The 21,120-nt window shown below is 39.2% G+C and overlaps 1 protein-coding gene across 2 annotated transcripts in view; it reads left to right on the top strand.

Annotated features, from left to right (window-relative positions):
- Positions 1-1,399: 1,399 nt before the first annotated feature.
- LOC149263756 (Golgi SNAP receptor complex member 1-2-like) overlaps positions 1,400-21,120 on the top strand; it is a 258,445-nt gene continuing 238,724 nt past the window's right edge. The window contains exon 1 of one of the 2 annotated variants that reach the window (XM_089426661.1): positions 1,400-1,887. In XM_089426661.1, the coding sequence (XP_089282787.1) occupies positions 1,758-1,887 (130 nt within the window). In that variant the 5' untranslated portion in view covers positions 1,400-1,757. The remainder of the gene's footprint in view (positions 1,888-21,120) is intronic. The other variant, XM_089426655.1, reaches the window with a different exon arrangement.

The following is a 21,120-nucleotide window of genomic DNA, read 5'->3' as shown; positions in this document are numbered from 1 at the left end:
GGGTGATGGTATCTATTTGGGCAAGTTTGTTATAAGGCTTCTTTTGTATGCGGATGACCTTATTATGATTGCTAAATCTGTGCTTGGATTGCAAGAGCACTTACTATCCCTTGAGCATTTTTGTAGAAGGGTGGGGATGCAAGTCAATATTAGCAAATGGAAAGTAGTGGTTTTATCTAAAAAAAGAAAACATAACCAGCATAAGTTCTACTTTGAAGGCAACATTCTAGAAGAAGTTGCGGATTACAAATACCTCAGAATTGACTTCAACAAAAATCAAAACTAGGATGATTGTAGAAAGAAAAGAATTATGGGGGTTTGGAAAGCATTTTATGCTTTTCAAAATAGGTGTATAGAGACAGAGTTATGGGACTGGAAAACCACTCAAACTCTTTTTGGGCTTCTAGTGATTCTCTATGGTTGTGAACTGTGCGCGAGCAGTACATCTGACATGCAGTGGAAACAAATTGAGAAAGTTCAGAAGCGTTTGATTACAAACAAATTCAAAATTAAAAGTGTAGTTCCTTATGCTATCTTGTTAAGTGAAACACAGGTTGCTCCTATTGAAGCAATGACTATGGTGCAAGTCATAAGGTATTTAAAAAAATGAGCAAATGGAAGAGGGCAGATGGCCTAAGGTCGTCTTTAATGACATATTGTGCAAAAGAAAAAAGACTTGGCTGTAGCAAAATAATAAATGGTTTAGCAAATGGGGTATTTGCTTGAACAGGTGTCCCATAAATAGTAAAGAGATAAAAACTTTTGTTATGGATAAGTTCCACAAGCATACCTGGGTTAAGGAGCTAGGGAGAAATAACAAGTACTATATTGAAGCGTTTAATCCCTCTCATAACCATCAACAAAAAGCGCCAATATTTATTGGAGAGCCAAAATTCTTGTTGCTCAGTTAATGACTAATTCTCATCAACTCCATTGTGAAAGAGGGCACTAGAAAAGGCCAAAAGAAGTGTGGTAGGAAAGAGTATGCATTTTTTGTTCTTCTGGAAAAGTGGAAACAGAAAAACATTTTATTTTAGAATGAAGACAATAGGGAAAGTTATGGAGATATTCTGGGAATGAGTTCTTGGGATAATCTATTTAGTGAGGGGTTTGTCTAGAAGCTGAGAATGCTTATTGTGAGGCTTCACATAAAAATACGAAATACGTCAACAAGGTAAAGAAGCAATCTGTCCCATAAGCTATTTTTAGACTCATAAGAGTTAAAATAATTTTCTTTCATAAGGGTTATTATTAAATTATAAGAGATATCTTAGATTATTCAATAAAATTCAATATAAACGAGATTTTTTTCTTTCCACGTGGCGCTCAAGACACTGTTATTGTTTGGTAATAGAGGTCACTTGACCTTCAAAATTATACCTCCATTGGTGGGGAGATATAAAATTAAAAACCAGGGTGGGGTTCTACTTCGCGGTGACCTGCATTATAATATCCGAGACACAGACTCTGGGAAAATTGTTCACAGTACTCTCTATGGTTTTCGAACGATGGTGATGGATTCTCAAGCGCGCACGACTGGTGCACTGCTGGATCCTCCATAACATTAATCAATTTTACAAGATAAGCAGACGGCAAGCAGATCCACTCTGCCATTTAAAAAAAAATCGAAACCTAATTTCCGGAGATCGGAGCTGGAGGGATTTCATTTTGTTCAAGCTATGAATGATGCGCATTGTGATCTTATAAATATACATTAAGTACGAGAAACGAAGGGCCTGTGCGGGGGAAGAAAGAAAATGGGGGAAACATTGGATGCCATGGATGTGGGATGGGAAGAACTAAGAAGGGAAGCTCGTAAATTAGAAGGTGATTTGGACGTCAGACTCTCTTCTTATGCCAAGCTGGGAGGGAGGCTTGCTCACGGAGGTACCGACAATTTTATCAATGCGTTCTTCTCTTCCTAGTCGCTATATAGTAAACTGTCGTTAATTTGTTTTGATAACTGAAACTACCCAATTAGTTGAAGCTTCTTATTAGATGGCCAATATTATGTAGCCACACCCCAAGGCGTTTCTTGATTGATTTTCGTGATAGGTTATGCTGTTAATTGCAATTGTCCAACCATTATCCACCCTCTATCCCTTTGAAATAAGAGAATCCAAGCCGCATGTTCAAGGGTTCAAAGCACTCCTCATGCTTGCGTTCTTTCATCATTTCAATGTCTGATCCAAAATCATTCTCAAGCATAGGAGCACCCACAATCTTGCATTGCTCAACAGAAGTAGAAACGTAGGCAAGATAATCGTTACCGGTATCACATGTCTGGTCCTGTGCAGCAATGCGGTCTTCAACAACCTCTAGGCTTGAGCCATCTTCAGGAAGGAAATGTTCCAATTGCTGCTGTTATTCTATGTCAGGGGTTCTGTCATCAATTTTTTTTTCAAAACTATGATTTCCATCAAGTTCTTCATCTTCAACAGCATCTTTAACGGGATCTTCCATATATTTGCGTTCTTCAGGGCTTTTACATAATACACCACTGGCTTTATTGACCTCAAGATCTTTTCCATAGTCACGGATTTGCACTTGGAATAGATCCTCTTCGCATGCGAAGTTTTGATCATCCTTTTCTCTCCTAGCGGCCATAAGAGATTTTCCCACTCTTAGGGCAGTGCAGAAGGCTTTCTTTAAACCTGCTGGGTGTTATCTCCATAAGAGGGAATGAAATATTAAATTAAAGCAAGAACATAAATGATTAAAACACCACATCATATTGGTTAGAATGATGGATGAATCCCATGCAATGACTTTGACAATTCTAAGATGAAAAATTTAGAGAGTTTCAACTTTTCTATTTTTAATGCGAGAGAACTTGTCGAACAACGACATATCGCTGTGCCAACTTAGGATCCCTTATCAACATCATTAAAGAATCATTGTATGTGTAACTTAGGGTTGCGGGGGAGTGCCCCCCCATCTCGCTTCTGCTCCCAATTTGCGCTCTGAGTGGGAGCGGCTCCGGAGCGATCTCCCGAAAACGCTCCCTAAAAAAATACTCCCTACATTTTCGGGAGCGTTTAACTTTTTTTGCAAAGTGACATTCTCCTTCATTTTCATTTTCATCCTTTTACTTAAATTTTAACATTACCATGAAACGACTCAGGATGTTTGAGAGTGGTTCCAACCTCATTGGATTTCATATGGAGAAAGTAGAATTTTAGATTTCATTCATAATCCAGCAGACTTATCAGTTTTTCAAGATTTCAGGATTGGGGGATTGCAATGTTTCCATTGAATTTTGTCATATATTAAGGTATGGAACTCGTATTTAATCGAGAGCACCAATCCCTCTATGTACCTTGATGTTAGTGACATTAGTTGTCAAACTCCTCCATCATGACCCTCCTAAAAATGTACGCATCACTCAAACAAAATCTTGACTTGACATGCTATACTTTTCTATCTTATGGTAATGCTTAGAGGGTGACATTAATGACAAAGATCCCTATACAGATCCAGAGGTAATGACAAAGATACCTCGGGATATTATTGGTTAGAGGGTGATATTATTGAAAAGATCCTGATTTTCCAACAAGACTAAAAAATTAGACATTTCTCGTGGTGGCAAGAGGCCCAAGCATAAGCAATAGATAGTAGATTCACTTGTCTTTTCTAGTTTCTAGTAGTTTTTTTAACTATTGACTCTTTCATATTTATTATGATATTTTTTTAAACAATATATGACAATTTAAGTTTGAAGTTTGAAGTTGGCAATTATAACTCATTAGTAATGAATTATGAATATGATGCTTCATGAAAGTTGAAAGTTGAAAGTTGTTTCATTTCATTTCATGTTAGATATTATTTATTGTAATGGTTACACTTAGCTTACAAGTACAACTTTGGTGATCAATGATGATAAGTGTTATATATTGAATTTTGAGAGCTTGAAACTTTAAGATTAATGAATCATGAGACTCAATATTTTGTATGTTACCATGTTACTAACTTGTGGACGTGGTTGATGAAGATTATAACTTCTAGATGATTGTTGTTATATGGTTCAATCTATGTTTTTAATGTTTTTTATATCTAATTCATCATTCTACATGTTTTTGTTGACATATATGCATCAAAATATAAAAAATATATATTATATAAAAAACGCTTCGGGATTCGCTCCCAAACCGGGAGCTTCTGAAAATGTCGCACCCGCTCCTGTTTTTGCTCCCGCTCCCAAGTAACCTTGGTGTAACTTATCTTGATCCTTCAATAGTGGAGTTGCTAGGTGAGATTTTCTTGAATAGAAGTAGAAACGTAGGCAAGATTATCGTTACTGGTATCACATGTCTGGTCCTGTGCAGCAATGCGGTCTTCAACAACCTCTAGGCTTGAGCCATCTTCAGGAAGGAAATGTTCCAATTGCTGCTGTTATTCTATGTCAGGGGTTTTGTCATCAATTTTTTTTTCAAAACTATGATTTCCATCAAGTTCTTCATCTTCAACAACATCTTTAACGGGATCTTCCATATATTTGCATTCTTCAGGGCTTTTACATAATCCACCACTGGCTTTATTGACCTCAAGGTCTTCTTCATAGTCATGGCTTTGCACTTGGTATAGATCCTCTTCGCATGCGAAGTTTTGATCATCCTTTTCTCTCCTAGCGGTCAAAAGAGATTTTTCCACTCTTAGTGTAGTGCAGAAGGCTTTCATTAAACCTGTTGGGTGTTATCTCCATAAGAGGGAACGAAATATTAAATTAAAAACAATAACATAAATGTTAAATTATGGTATGTTCTATGCTTAGAGCAGTTTACTTATTTTTCTTCTTATTAGCCATAGATTAGCAATCACATATACATTAAGTAAAGTGCAGATAGAACATTAAATGATCAACAGAAAACAAACCAAGACAAGAGACACAAGATGTAGCGGCTAGCCAGGGACAAACCCCAATGCGGGGAAACCCTTTGATCAAATCTTCTTTTATCTTCAATAGTTTAGCAAAGAGAAATAGTACAAAATCTGAATTCTGTAATTTTATATTAGCAGCGACAAACCCTAGATCATCAAAGTCAAACTTGGTCAAACTAGCAGAAATTGACCTCTAAAATACTTGGTCAATTTCTGGTCAACTTGTCCTCAAACAGCCTGAAGAAATAGCCCTTGAACAACCCCAAAAGTTCAGTCAATTTGCAGATTTTTGAAGTCAACTTGCAGCCCTAAACTAGGGCAGTCAACATTGGTCAAACCAGAGGTCAGATCACCTCTATTTTCGTGCCGAAAATTGCGGCCTGCCTAGGAGAGGTAACCACACCCAATCCACACTCTTGGAAGGTCAACGCTGGTCAAAGAGATGATCTTCTGCCCTAGCGTCCTTCTTTCTGCGTCTTCCTTGTCCTAGGACATCTTCCTTTTAGCCACACGTGTGAGAGAGGGAGAGGCTCCTTTTATGTGTAGGAGAGAGAGAGAATATGAGTGAATTGAATTGTCCAAACGAGGAGACTGATCCTTGTATTTATATGCAAACGTTGAGGTTGAATAGACATGACTGTTGGGCTTCTGAGCCTACATAAGTTTGCTGGTCGACCTTGACAATTTGTCCATAATCAAAAGAAATTCATATCTCCATATATACTTATCGGAATCGGATGATATTTAGATCAATCCTACACCTTTTGATGAGAGGAATCTCGGAAAAATATCAAAAGCCATAAATAAGGTGATCCACATGGAGTTTGGCCCTAGTTGCCAATTTTAACACTCCCTCTCAACTAGGGAGAACTTCATCTGCAATCCGTCAGACCGTCGCTGCTATCCATCCATCAACTGCACTGTCCTGTACAGCTTGACCCCACTCTGTTCTGCTTTGCTTTGTTCGAACTATGAAGAAGAAGAAATGATCGAGGATGTATCATAACATCCTCCACTGAACCAAAGTCAGTCTCAGAGTGTGAACCACTCTCACTGATCCCAGATCAGTATCATTGATCCCAGATCAATGGAGGTCATCCTAGCATAGGGAGTACGGTAGATACAACGATGCGTCCATCGATAGTACTACTATGGTCCCTATCCTCATTTCCCTGCTCATTGATTAGATGAGAGGTACTTCCCATGAGTCCCAGACTGCATGGGTAGGATGCCTCGACAAGAGAACTAATCATCCTGTCCACAGGAGAACGAATCATCATGTCCAGTGGATGCCACGGAGAACTAATCATCTTGGCCTACAGGAGAACTAATCATCTTGCTCCAAAGTCGTCACAGAGAACGAATCATCTTGGCCCATAGGAGAACTAATCATCCTGTTCCACAGTGACCACGGGGTGTCACAGGGGAAGGTTGAACCTTTACCCTGTACATAGTGCACCACTAGGGGATGGTGAGTCGCCCTGTGGTCACATGTCGCTCCAAGAAGTACCCCGCTTCCCCCCAGAGCTCCCATAGCTCAATACATCATACTCGACCCTCATAAGAGGGTCTCTGAATGACACCAAGTCGTTCTCGGAAAGTTAGGAATTTGACCTTTCCTAGGGGCTTTGTTAAAATGTCGGCGACCTATTCATATATACCGATATGTTGGAGCCTTATTGCTCCTCGCTGCACCATATCTCAAATATAGTGGTACCTGAAATTGATATGCTTGGAGCGATCATGAAATATGGGATTCTCTGATAAACGGATCCCGCTCTGTTTGTCACACAGAATCACGGTGGTATCCAATGTAAATCCAAACAGTTCACTGAAGAGCTTTCGCAACCAGACTGCCTCATAGGAGGCCATGCTAGCAGCAATGTACACTGCCTCGGCGGTGCTCAAAGCCACTGACTTCTGCTTCCTGCTCATCCAGGATATCGAAGCAGATCCCAAAGAGAAACAGCACTTGGAAGTGTTCTTTCGGTCCACCACATTGCCTGCCCAATCAACATCAGTATACCCAAGTAGTCTCACATCTCCGATAGTGTATCTCAACCCATGAGTGATTGTGCCATGAAGATATCTCAACAGATTCTTGGCACCAATCCAATGTGAGTGGTGAGGTTCAACCATATGGTGACTCAATGTGTTGACTACAAAGCATATATTCGGACGGGAGTTCACCAAGAACATTAATGTTTCGGCGAGTTGACGATACTCGGTAGCATTTTGTAAAACAGGTCCGACAGCATTACCGCTTAACTTCTTGAAGTCAAGCTCCGTCGGGGTAGTTACGGGCTTGTAGTTCACCATGCCGAATCTCTCCAATATCTTCACCACATATTTTCCTTGAGATAGGAAAATCTCCCCTTGTTTTTGCCAGACTTCCAGTCCTAAGAAATAGTGCATAAGTCCTAGGTCTTTCATCTCGAACTTAGAAGCCAGCGCCCTCTTACATTCGTGAATGAGAGGGTCTGCACCTGTTAGAAAGAGGTCGTCAACATATAGCACCACTATGAAAGGCTTGTCATCTATAACCTTAAAGTAAAGGTTAGGGTCGGCATCACTCCTAGTGAATCCTAGCTTCATCAAGTAGGATCGATACTCTCATACCATGTTCGGGGTGCTTGCTTTAGCCCATAGAGGGCCTTCTTCAACCTGTACACATGAGATTCTTGATCATAAATCTCAAATCCTTCAGGTTGCTCCACATAGACCTCCTCTTTGATCGAACCATGTAAGAATGCAGTCTTGACATCAATTTGATGTAGGTTCCATCCTTGCGAAGCAGCAAGGGTTATGATCGAGCGGATGGTGGTATATCGGGCAACAGGTGCAAATATATCGTCATAGTCTATACCTTCCTTCTGGGAGAAGCCACAAGCGACAAAACAAGCCTTATACTTTTCCTCACTTCCATCAACTACATGCTTTATCTTGTAAAGCCATTTTGAAGTGACAACTGCTTTGTCCTGGGGTCTGGGGACCACATCCCAAACATTGTTTTTCATAATGGACTTATATTCGTCGGTCATAGCATCCTTCCATACTTTATGCTTGACGGCATTTGTGAATGACGAATGCTCATTTTGGATGATCGTGCTCATGATGGTCAGGTATCCCTGATACCTCTTCGGCTTCTTACTTTCACGGAAGGTTCCTCGGGGTGCAATTTGTCTTTCAGCATCATCAAGTGTCCCCCTAAACCATGAAGGCCTCTTCCTAGAAGAGGAAGGTTCTTGCAGAGGAGGATCAGTAGGATCCATAGGTTCTTCCACATCGGGCATTGTCTCATCTTCTTTTTCCTTCAGTTCCCCGGTGTCAGCTTCTTTAGATCCCCTTAAAGTAGGAAGATTGTCTACCTTGCTAAGAGCCATATCTTCGTCAAAGGTGACATCATGACTAATCTCGACTTCCCTTTGACCAGCTACATAGATTCTATAGCCCTTAATATTTTTGCTATAGCCCACGAAGATTCCTTTCTTTCCAGATTCACCCAATTTATTCCTTTTTTTTAGGCACATGAAAATATACAGGGCTTCCAAAAATTCTAAAATGAGATACGTCAGGTTTCTTACCGGTGAACATTTCTTCGGGAGTCTTGGAACCCAATGCTTGATGAGGGCATCGGTTTTGTACATATACGACGATATTTGCAGCTTCGGCTTGTAGAAACTTCGGAAGTCTTTGATCATGGAGCATAGCACAAACAACTTCTACAATTGTACGATTCTTCCTTTCTGCCACACCATTCTGTGTAGGAGTATACGGCATAGTAGTCTCCCTCTTAATGCCAACCTCTTTGCAAAAGTCATGAAACTCATTGGATTCATATTCAGTCCCATTATCAGTCCTTAAGATCTTGATCTTCTTTTCAGTTTGATTCTCGATCAAGGCTTTGAAGTGCCGAAACTAGGAGAACACTTCATCCTTCTTTTTCAAGAATTATATCCAAGTCTTGCGAGAATAATCATCTGTAAAAGTGAGGTAATATAAATATCCTCCCAAGGAGTTCATAGGTATCATACTGGATATGTCTGAGTGAACCAACTCCAATATATCGGAGGTCTTGCCTTGGCTTGAGGGGAATGGTCCCCTTTTGAGCTTCCTTTCGGCACATCCTGGACATACACCTTCTTGCTTTAATCTGAACTCGGGCATCTCGGTCACCATTTTTCTTACATTAGGTAGAGCTTTATAATGAAGGTGAGCAAACCTCCGATGCCATAGTTCGGACTGAAGAGATGTGTCACAAGACATGACACCCAGTGGACTTCCACCGACCTGATATAATGAATCAACTCGAAACCCAAGAGTAAAAGCATCTTTAAAGTTCTTTTTCCATACACGTACCTTGCCATCGCTGAAGGCCACCTTGTAGTCGTTGTCTTTCATTGCGGAAATGGACACCGGGTTCTTTTTGAGATCAGGGACATATAATACATTTTGTAAGTGGATGGTATTACCCTGATTCAATTGAAGAGTGACATTTCCTACGCCTTTCATGGGATATTTTGAATTATCTCCAAGAACAATTTCTAGTTTGGTTTCCTTCTCTATCAGATTATAGAGAGCTTCTTTGTAACCAATGAAGTGCCTTGAGTCACCACTATCAATAAGCCAATTTCCCAGCGAGTCCGGGGGAGCAGTAGTAGATAGAGTTGCTGGTAGATAATATTCATCTTGCTTATTGTTAACAGTGTTAGATTCATACCTGGATTTCTTGCCTTCTTGAGTGGTTGTCCTCTTCCTTGATTTCCGACACTTCTTTTACTTCTGCCATTTGACCTGCCATTCCTTTGATTGCCTTGAGAGGGATTTTGATCATCGTCCCGGTGTGAGTCCCTTTTATCAGGGCACTCCCTAGCATAGTGACCCGTTTTATTGCAATTGTAACATCGTCCTTTTCTTCCACCCTTTGGTCCAGCCTTTCCTTTGAATTTAGTCCCGGAATTGTTTTTTCTTTTAGTATGAGAAGAAAAGGTAGAGGGATGACCTTTAAGTATGGGTATTTCTTGCTCTTCCATCCTTGTTTCTTCTTGAATGCATCTGGCTATTAATTCTTCAAATCCAGGAATTACGTTATTGTTGAGAAGAGTAGTCCTGAATATATACCATTCAGATGGCAGTCCTCCAAGAGTTGTGAGTGTCATTTCCCTGTCAAGAATTACTTCCCCAATATATAGGAGATCGTTCTTGATCTCGGTGATCCTTAAGAAATATGCTTGCATACTCTCATCTTTGCCCTTCTTAATTTCCTTCACCTTATTTCTAAGAAACAAGACTTGATTTGCATCATTAACTTTAAATAAACTCACCAGTCTATTGTAGATTTCTTTGGAGGTGTTCAGCTCGGAAACATAGGCCACCAAGCGTTTGTTGATAGAGTCCCGAATGATCCTCCTTGATTTGACTTCTCCCTTGGTCCATTTGTTCCTAGCAGCAATGGATGCATTTGATGGAGGCTCAACAATCCTGCCTCTCACATGGTCCAACATTTCCTGCTCTTCTAATGTTAGATCGAGAGACATCTTCCATCCGTGATAGTCAAACTTCTCACGGAGTTTGTCTTCAGCAGGGTGGTGTGTTGAGGACCCCATGATTTCTTGAAGATAGCCTTGCCAACCTTCTCTTCGGTGATTGCTCTTGCTCTTGCTCTTGCTTGGGCTTTGTCTTCACCTCAGCTCCGATACCATGTTAAATTATGGTATGTTCTATGCTTAGAGCAATTTACTTATTTTTCTCCTTATTAGTCACATATTAGCAATCACATATACATTAAGTAAAGTGCAGATAGAACATTAAATGATCAATAGAAAACAAGCCAAGACAAGAGACACAAGAAGTGGCGGCTAGCCAGGGACAAACCCCAATGCGGGGAAACCCTTTGATCAAATCTTTTTTTATTTTCAATAGTTCAGCAGAGAGAAATAGTACAAATTCTGAATTTTGTAATTTTATATCAGCAGCAACAAACCCTAGATCAACAAAGTCAAACTTGGTCAAACTGGCTGAAATTGACCTCTAAAATACTATGTCAATTTCTGGTCAACTTGTCCTCGAACAGCATGAAGAAACAACCCTTGAACAACCCCAAAAGTTCAGTAAATTTGCAGATTTTTGAAGTCAACTTGGAGCCCTAAACTAGGACAGTTAACACCTGTCAAACCAGAGGTTAGATCACCTCGATTTTCATGCCAAAAATTGCGGCCTGCCTAGGAGAGGCAACCACACCCAATCCACACTCTTGGAAGGTCAACGCTGGTCAAAGAGATGACCTTCTGTGCTAGCGTCCTTCTTTCTGCGTCTTCCTTGCCCTAGGACATCTTCCTTTCAGCCACATGTGAGAGAGAGAGAGAGAGAGAGAGAGAGAGAGAGAGAAGATGAGGAATTGAATTGTCCAAATGAGGAGAATGATCCTTGTATTTATATGCAAATGTTGAGGTTGAATAGACATGACTGTTGGGCTTCTGAGCCTAGATAAGTTTGCTGGCCGACCTTGACAATTTGTCCATAATCAAAATAAATTCATATCTCCATAAATACTTATCGGAATCGGATGATCTTTAGATCAATCCTACACCTCTTGATGAGAGGAATCCAGGAAAAATATCAGAAGCTATAATTAAAGTGATCCACATGGAGTTTGGCCCTAGTTGACAATTTTAACAATAAATGATTAAAACACCACATCATATTGGTTAGAATGATGGATGAATCCCATGCAATGACTTGACAATTCTAAGATGAAAAATTTAGACAGTTTCAACTTCTCCTCTTTTAATGTGAGAGAACTTGTCGAACAACAACATATTGTTCTGCCTTGCTATGCCAACTTAGGATCCCTTATCAACATCATTAAAGAATCATTGTATGTGTAACCCAGGGTTGCGGGGGAGCGCCCCCCCTATCGCTCTTGCTCCCAGTTTGCGCTTCGAGCGGGAGCGGCTCCGAAGCACGCTCCCGAAAACACTCCCTAAAAAAAACGTTCCCTGCATTTTCGGGAGCGTTTAGCCTTTTTTGCAAAGTGACATTTTCCTTCATCTTCATTTTCATCCTTTTACTTAAATTTTAACATTACCATGAAACGACTCAGGATGTTTGAGAGTGGTTTCGACCTCATTGGATTTCATATGGAGAAAGTAGAATTTTAGATTTCATTCAAAATGCAACAGACTTATCAAATTTTTAGGATTTCAGGATTGGGGGATTGCAATGTTTCCATTGAATTTTATCATGTATTAGGATATGCAACTTGTATTTAATCAAGAGCACCAATCCCTCTATGTACCTTGATGTTAGTGACATTGGTTGTCAAACTCCTCTATCATGACCCTCCTAAAAATGTACACATCACTCAAACAAAATTTTGACTTGACATGCTATGCTTTTCTATCTTATGTTAATGCTCAGAGGGTGATATTAATGACAAAGATCCCTATACAGATCCAGAGGTAATGACAAAGATACCTCGGGATATTAATGGTTAGAGGGTGATATTATTGACAAAGATCCTGATTTTCCAACAAGACTAAAAAATTAGAATTTCTCGTGGTGGCAAGAGGCCCAAGCATAAGCAATAGGTAGTAGATTTATTTGTCTTTTCTAGTTTCTAGTAGTTTTTATAAATATTGACTCTTTCATATTTATTATGATATTTTTTTAAACAATATACAGTGTGGAAAAAATTCTGGAAAAAATCGGGATTAAATCGAGACTTTTTCCAAAAAATCGTGAATGAGGTAGTTTCTTTAACGATTTTTTATATTTTTTTTGAAAAAAGTCGGGATTTTTTTGAAAAAGTCGGCATTTAAAAAAAAATGAATATTTTTGTATTTTTTAAATTTTGTCAACTTTTTGCCGACTTTTTCAAGAAACTCCCGACTTTAACGACTTTTTCAATTTCTGGACTTTAGAAGTAGAGTGTGTATGATAATTGATTATAACAGTCTCTGATTCTTTATCGTCACAATAGATAAGTAGCCAAATATGTCATGAACCAAAACCTCGGAAGCAGAGCATTTATGATTACAACAGGTCCTGTTTCACAATATAATTGCAAAGGACCAACCCAAGGGTCACATCTCTTACTCCAAGTTCAACTCCCAAAGTTTTTAAAGGATGACAAGAGATCCACATGAAAACAAGAGACAAATTAGCATACTAAATTACCCATGATCTGTGTCACTGCATTCGGCCAATTTCTAGCTTGTAATTCGAAATTTGCCAAATTTCAAGCTGGGGCAAATTAATTTGAATGCAATTCAGCAAACTTGAATTTCTGCGTGAGTTTTGGCTGTCTGCAGCGCGTGTGCATGGTTTTCATCTTTCCCATGCCAATGGTTTTCTATTTATTTTGCCCATGTCCATGCCTGTGCCTGTGCCCGAGTGCCGCTTTACTTTCAATGCCAGTCCCTTGCTCTCCACGGATTTAATATTAATAAGTATATTGAATTTAATGACGAATTTTTCACAAAAATTTTCATTGTCAATTTTTTGTTGAACTAGAATTTGAATTCGAACCAGTTGAGACTGCCCATGGTCACAACCATAGTTGCAAGAGCATGGGAGCAGGAGCGCCATTTCCCAAAAGCTTGGGAGTGGAGCATTCCAGCAGTGTTAATAATAATAACAATATGCATTTATATTAACAAAAACACACAAATGCTAGATTAGTTGCACAATATATGAAAACGCACATATATGTGCTACTTGCAGATGAATACTACATTATTATGAAGTAAGAAATGCCATCCATAGTACATTAATGAATAATCATTTCAGCCTCAAGCATCTAGCAATTACAAACAAATATACAAATCTTTAAGCTATATAATAAAAAGTAGACCATTAACTTATGGAATGAAATAGGTTATCCACAAATTGTCAACATGACCAAATAGTTATGTTACTAAATAGGCTATCTCTGTGAAAATTTCAAGCTCTAGGTGATTAATGTTCTTATGATCTCAATCAAACAAGTAGATTGCTTAATTTAATAAATGTTGAAATTAAATTTCAGACCATAGCATCAATTGCACAATAGCTATAAATTGAATAATGGAAGCGTAAAAATGTATTTCACACACACACACACATAGGTAATTAATCCTTCATATAAAGGGATGGTAGTAGGGGGAGGGATTCTTTTAAATCCCGTTGGAATACAGGAAGAAAAGTATGCTTGGCGACTTGGTCAAAAAACGAACAATCTTACAGAAATGTATGGGCTTTATCTTGGTCTTCAACTGGCCAAAGATCAAGTTGTCTCTTCGATAGTAATCCTAGCGAATTCCCTCATCACTATTCAACACCTTCACGTGGGCTCTCTTCTGAAGAATAACCATCAATCCCTTCTCCTTTGCAAAATCAACAACATCCTGGAATCTTTCTCACAAAAGGCTTATTTCCACATCATACAGAGCCAAAACAAAGAAGTAGACTCTCAGGCTAATTGGGATTGTCACCTCGGAGCAGGACAGTGGGAAGTTAATGGATCGTTGGGGTGGAAAGTTATCCCATTAAAGCTTCTAATATTATTATAAGACCTTCCCTTCTTATTTGGATTGTTGGAATAAAGTAGTATGCATATTATGCTATGAAGAAAGGTAAATACCCCCTTTCATGACCCTCAATGCCTCCATCCTCCATAAGCAAATTTAGGTCTCACATCTAGCGTCGGGATATCATCACAAAACTTGAGGTGGCAGATCGTTGGGATGGAGGCCATGCGCCTATTTACTCAATTCATGTGGTGATGTCTGAATCAAGACTAACTTGCATTTCCTCCTTCGCCTTCGTACCAATCTTGATGGATAATGGATGAGGAGAATTTATGAATCGCATCATTGATTCTCTCCCTGGAGTGTGGTAATACACAGGACTTTGAGCTGCATCCATGGCAGGGAAAATCATGTTAATGGGGCAGGCGCTGGTTCGAGAACGTGCCATTGAGTGTCGAGGTGGTTTATATATGGGCTGGTGGGTTTATCACTTTCATATTTCCTATGAGGCTTGAAGCTCTTTTAAGCCAGGGAGCCTCCCACTAAGCGGTGGGAAGATTGTTCGGCTCATCTCCAATCTGTTGCTCAAGCAGGGAATCTCCTTGTTTTCCTCTTTCAATTCTGCTTGCTGTTTGACTAATTCCCCCCTAAGCGCGTTAGGGGCTTCTCGTATCTCATTGGTCGTAAAATTGGAAGTCTTAATTGAAGGTGTTGCTGTTTCCAATTTCGATCCGCCACCTTGCACTTTTAATGAAATCTTTCTAGTGGCCAAAGGCGGTTATATACAGGGGAACTCTTAGAAGGTACAATCCCTCTCTCCTCTGAACTTGCAAGCTCCCCTGTAGTATCTGTTTATTTGTGCCTTCTATTAGTTTTTGTAGCATTGGACATGTGTTATAGTCTCGATTTGTGTTAGAGAGGCTAAGAACACGAGATATTCAAAACCCAAAAAAGGTTTCGTGAGATAAGCTTGCGAAACGCCTTAATTAAATTAATTAACCATCATTTAAAATTTTCCTAAGTCTAACTTAGGAAAGTTGGTTAATTAATAATAATTAATTAAGGAAAGGTGAGAATGGTTTAGAAACTCACACGGATTGAGTTTGAGATAATCTTAGCCGTTTGATGGAGATCTAATCATGTCCGTTGGTTCACCAACGAGAGATTATAAGAGCAGTTGATGGGTATGGAGATAGAAACATCAAGAGTGCGAGTTCCTTGGTAGATCGAGCTATCCAACTACAGAGGTTGAGCAAGAAGGAAGAGTTCGAGCTAGAAGGGATGTAGAGGCAAGAGGGAGCAGAAGCAACAAGTTCCGATGGATTTCCAGTGGCGGAGAGTTAGCAACAAGAGGGCTGCATTATTCCTTAGTGAGGCCACGCAGGCAACTTTAGAGGGCAGTTCAATTTAGCTGGAGCAGAGGTTGATTCAGGTGCTAGTGGCCAAAAGAGATTCTAGAAGGCCAAACGAGTCACGTTAGTGGTTGAGTTGGGTAGAACGACAACATCAGAGCAATTCCACAGGCAATGCGAGTAGAGCCTGCGCAAAGGCAACGTAGAGGCTGACGCAAGGGTTTCGAGTAGCCCAGTTGGGCCAGTCTTTGGAGTTGGGATCAATGTTGGGTGAGACAAATTGTGTCACTATTATTTTTGGCCAAATTATCTTGCTGGAGGATTGCCAGATAGGCATCTAGATATTGTACTCAGATTTTGTTGCTGCATATAATAAAATAAACTCTCATCTACAACACCAGTTTTCCCAGTTGGGTTTTTCTGGTGACTTTTGTCCAAAAATATTGGTGTCATTTTTATTGTGTGTGTGCATCTATTTTCTCAGTTTCCAGTTTATTTTCCGCAACATTTTTTATTGTGAATAAATTGTAGTGTGATTTATTCGTTATTTTGTTGTAACAAAATAAACTGCATAATTAATTAGTTAGAAGAATAAATTATAGTTGTTGCATTTCAAGGAATTTTCACACCTTCATCTCTGCTATGAATTGTCTCCTTAATTGGATTGCCTCCTCTCTCATTCCCTATGGGTTTCTTTTCTGGAGTTGTGCTATACTGAACCCTCCAGTGCGTTGAAGAAAATGTAACTAGGTTTGGTATTTATACATGTGCTTTTGATTTTTGTACTTGTAAAGAAAAGAAATATTATTTTTGTAAATTATATGAATGAATTTCTTGCTCATTCCATAGGTCTAGTAAAGTCAGAGAGTCAAAATCATGTTAAAGAGCTCTTTTTGAGCATATTTGTAATGTATATGAAGTTACCTAGTGTTTAGAACAACCCTCCAAGAACAACATAATCCTCTTGAATACAAGCAAGCAAAATGATGAGAAACTCTATCACGTCAGCCAACAAAATAATTTAAATTGAAGTCATGTCGGCTAGCAAAAGAGACACAACGGATCACTTGGTTATGTCGGCTCATTATGGAGGCATGGCCATTATATATACCCACCTAGGGTCACAGCAAATGAGAAAAACAGAGTCTCGCACTTCTCTCTGAAGCAATTCATTTGGGTATATAAATTTCGGAAGTCTGATACAAGACAACGTTTCGCATGGATCCACATTACAGGAGGAAGACACTTCTGTTGCTTTGATACAGTTACAGTGAAGTATCTCGACCTCATGTTACAGTGATCTCGGCATACCTCTGAAGTTTCGGATGTAGACACAGTTAAGGAAGATACCTGAAGCTTTTTGGGTGGCACAGTGACTCAGAATTTCGGGTGAGTAAAGTAATCATGTGTTTCTCGGGTGGTTATCATGATCACTGCTTCTGTGTATCATACGGTCTTGAAGCAGTTCCACAGTGATGATAGTGTTGGCACATTGATAAGTATGATCTCAATGCAAGAAGAGCACAGTCATAGTCTCAATGAAAGGAAGAAGAGGAATCGTGGTGATCATTGTTATGAAAAGGATCTAAGTAATGCTACAGTGATACTCTGTCTCGAGATGCAACAACAATGAAGATCTCGGTGGTACAAACACATTGATGATCTCGGAAAAGGTGTAGTGATGATGATGATCTCAGCAGTATGAAGAAGAGGATTGGTGTCTTGGTCTTGGAGTGGCTCAGTTAGTCAAGGGTCATGGTCTTGGTGTTCGTCAAATGTAATCTCTATAAGAAGAATTTTATGTGGGTTTTCCTCTCCAAGAGGGAGAGGTTTTGGCCTTGGCAGAATGCCAACTTATCGTGTTCTTGTCTCTTTGTTATGGTAGCTATTTAATGAATAAAAGAAGACACACTAATGTTAACAAGCTAAGCATTAATAGTTATCATGTGAAGAAGAATCTCATTAACCCTGTGCCCTAGATTCTTCAACATGGTATCAGAGCTATGGTTGCAGTTTAAGGAAAGGCATAAAAGAGACACAAGCAGTATACAACAACAAGACAAGTCAAGATCAATCTCAGTTAAGGTGAAGTCCCAATACTCGTGCTCAGAAGTCGGATCACTGTGAATATTCAGATGGTACAGACAGGTACATGATCTCGGTGATGAAGTTCAATGGTATATTCAAACTCCTCTATCAATCTCGATGAGCACAACATGATATCTCAGCATACAATCGTAATACTCTTGGTGAAGGAAGAGAATATACAGTCTCGGCATCACAGTCATAGTCATTGCAGTCCCTATGATACAATCTTGGCATGATATTCGAATCTCGGCATACAGTCCTGATCTCGGTATATGTAAATCGCAGACTTAACAGTGACACACACAGTGTCTTCACATATACACTAATCCCTGTTTCGATATAACTATAATTACAGTCTCGCATAAATGGAGAGGATCACGCTGAAGCACTCATGGTCTCGGCATACGTAAAGGATCATATACTCTCAGCATAATTATGATGATAAGGATCTTGGTGATCCTTTAATACTCTCTGTCTTGACATTCGAGTAATTGAGTAAACTCAGTCACAATGAAGGCAAAATCTCAGTACAACATCCATGGGTATATACGTATATCAATATGAAGAAGATCTGAGTGAAGCTATAGCAATGGAGCAACAGTCATTCGGTGACAAGTTCAGGCTCACAAACATTGTGCTTCTCTACACAACTCGTATAGTAGACATCACTGTCTCATTACAGTGTCATATTGATATACTTGTCACAATCTCAGATCTGAACATGATCTCAATAGCATGGTGCTCGGATCAGAATATGAATCTCTCAATATCACAATCATAGTTTGAATGATGCTCATACACTCCTGGGAACATTGAGTGTGATAAAGTCCACTTGTGGGATAGCAATATCTCTAGCATAAAAGGAGTCGAAAGTACCTTGAAGATGATTAAGAGTCAAGATGATCTCAAGATCATAAAACAGTTTTGGTGATGTCACGATCACAAAAGTCATGATGCTAGAAGGTCTCCAAAGAAGTTGTGGTAAAAGGATATGGTTCATGATTAACAGCTCAAGCAAAGGAAGCATCAAGTTGAAGATCTCCTCTTCACATGCCAAGTAAGTATCTCTCATGTTTAATTAATGACTTCGGTTTGCAAGGTAATGGAAATGCTAGAGGATAGTCATAATCCTCAAGAAAAGGTCCTTGCATGAAATAGGGACGATATTTATGGTCCTCATAGATGAGTGAAGTCATTGAACAAGGTCTCCTTTGAATTCATAAAGGTAGACATTAGGAAAGCTGGTAGAGAAACTATGAACATTATGCGAAAATTCATGTCACCGGATAAGATGAAAGCCCATGGTAAGAGGGAGTAGAATTCATTGAATTAGTCACTCTATAAGTCTCTTTTTGGGCTCCTAGATCCTACATAGAATGTGACTACAATATATTATAGGATGTGGTGTAACATCATGGAAGTATTAGAAACAAGATCTCGTGAAGGATAAGTTAGATACCTCAACAACTTAGGGTTTCTATGAAAGAAGGCAAGTTGTAGATTACAACTTTGCAGAACTCAAACATTTGAAGAAGGCTCATCATGCAAAAGGGAAACATCTGTTGAATAGGGATCTTTAAGATCCTCAAGATTCTCTGATGGAATCTTCACTAGAAGATTCATTGACCCAGGGATGAAGCAAGTGTTTCAAGAGATAATCCAACTTGGGGAGTTCATGAATATGATGACGTAAGAGCAGTTCAAGGAGTTAAAATTATTTTCAATCAAGGAAGCTGCTGAATGAAGCCTAGACAACCTAAAGGTAAAATGAGATATGTATACTTGGATTTAAGTTTTATTATGTCATGTCGTATGGTTGCAGATCGATACTTCTACCTTGAGAAGCATGATCAAAGGAAAAGGATCTCCTCCTTTGAAAGGATGTAGAAAGACATAAGTCACACCAGATGAAATCAACATAATATGTCCTCATATGAAATATGAGGTCGTTGATTACAATTACATAACTCTGACTAGAAAACCCTTGGGAACGAAATATGCGAGGAAGGAAGAGATTATAAAATATGCAACCATGATAAAGACAATCAACATCCCAGGACCAAGAAGAGTTGACTAGGAAATCTCCCGGAAAGATACGAAGACTCTGATGGAAGTTTGGAAAAGATAGAGACCCTTGACAATATATATATATATATATATATATATCTTTGGGAAATGAGTCAACATGTATGCAGGATGCTGATACCTACAGAAATGATGTCATGATAGAAAGCCATCTCAAAAGGTATGATTTGATTTACTGTTATGCTTTGATTTCTTGAATAATATCTGGACAAGTTCATGCAGGGCTACTTACAAGTACAACTAGCATTCATGTGATGAATGGAAGAAGCGTGATGAGAAAGTAGCCATATGACGAAGGTTCCAGATATGAAGAAAGCTACTTTCCATGAAGAAAGAAATGACATAACGAACTAAGGAGGAAAGTGATTGATCACTGTTGCCCCACAAGAAAGAAGCTCAACTATTTTTCATGACATCAAGGAGAGAAGTTGATCAAGCAGCTGAAGGATCCATGAAGAAGAAATTGCTGATGTATTGAAGAGTCCCTAACTAAGTGGAAGCTCTGGCAGGTCCCTGATCAAGAGGGAGCTTGAATTAGATCACCTCTGATTACAAAGTGACAGTTGTGTTTTTCTATTTCATGTGTCATGGACTAGAGCAGGACTAACAACTCTAAGTCTAGGTGAAGGCCATGAATGGAAATGAAGACACATGATAGACACAACATTCTTGTCTTCACTTGGGAAGAAAAAATGGAGGGCTGGGTAATCATCTAGCATCCGATACTCTTTGAGGATGTGTAGGGCATCCAAGATAAGAGTAGGCAAGAGGACAAATATTCTTTGAGGGATGGGAACCCAAGATAAGTATAGTACTAAAAGGTCATACTCAGTGAACACCGGGTGGGTGTGTACCTTGAGAGACAATGATGAAGGTGTTTATAAATCATTGGTCTCGCCAGCATTGTAGTTCATGGTCTCGTGGAGAGATGGAGCTGTTAGTCAAGGCCTTGCATTGTGACATTGCTGGTTGATATGATGCTATATAGTTAGGATTACCAATCTGATTCTTCTTATGATAAATTCTTCAGATTAAGAATGACCAAGTACCATTGTAAATACCTCCCTAGTTAAGAGGGAGTGTTGAAGAAAATGTAACTAGGTTTGGTATTTATACATGTAATTTTGATCTTTGTACTTGTAAAGAAAAGAAATATTATTTTTGTAAATTATATGAATGAGTTTCTTACTCATTCCATAAGTCTAGGA

The sequence above is a fragment of the Pinus tabuliformis genome, chromosome 6 (genome assembly GCF_031772625.1).
Source record: "Pinus tabuliformis cultivar Carrire ecotype Pingquan chromosome 6, CPIR1, whole genome shotgun sequence".
Taxonomy (NCBI): Eukaryota; Viridiplantae; Streptophyta; class Pinopsida; order Pinales; family Pinaceae; genus Pinus; species Pinus tabuliformis.
The sequence above is the reverse complement of the archived record's forward strand: the minus strand, read 5'-3'. Positions and strand labels throughout refer to the sequence as shown.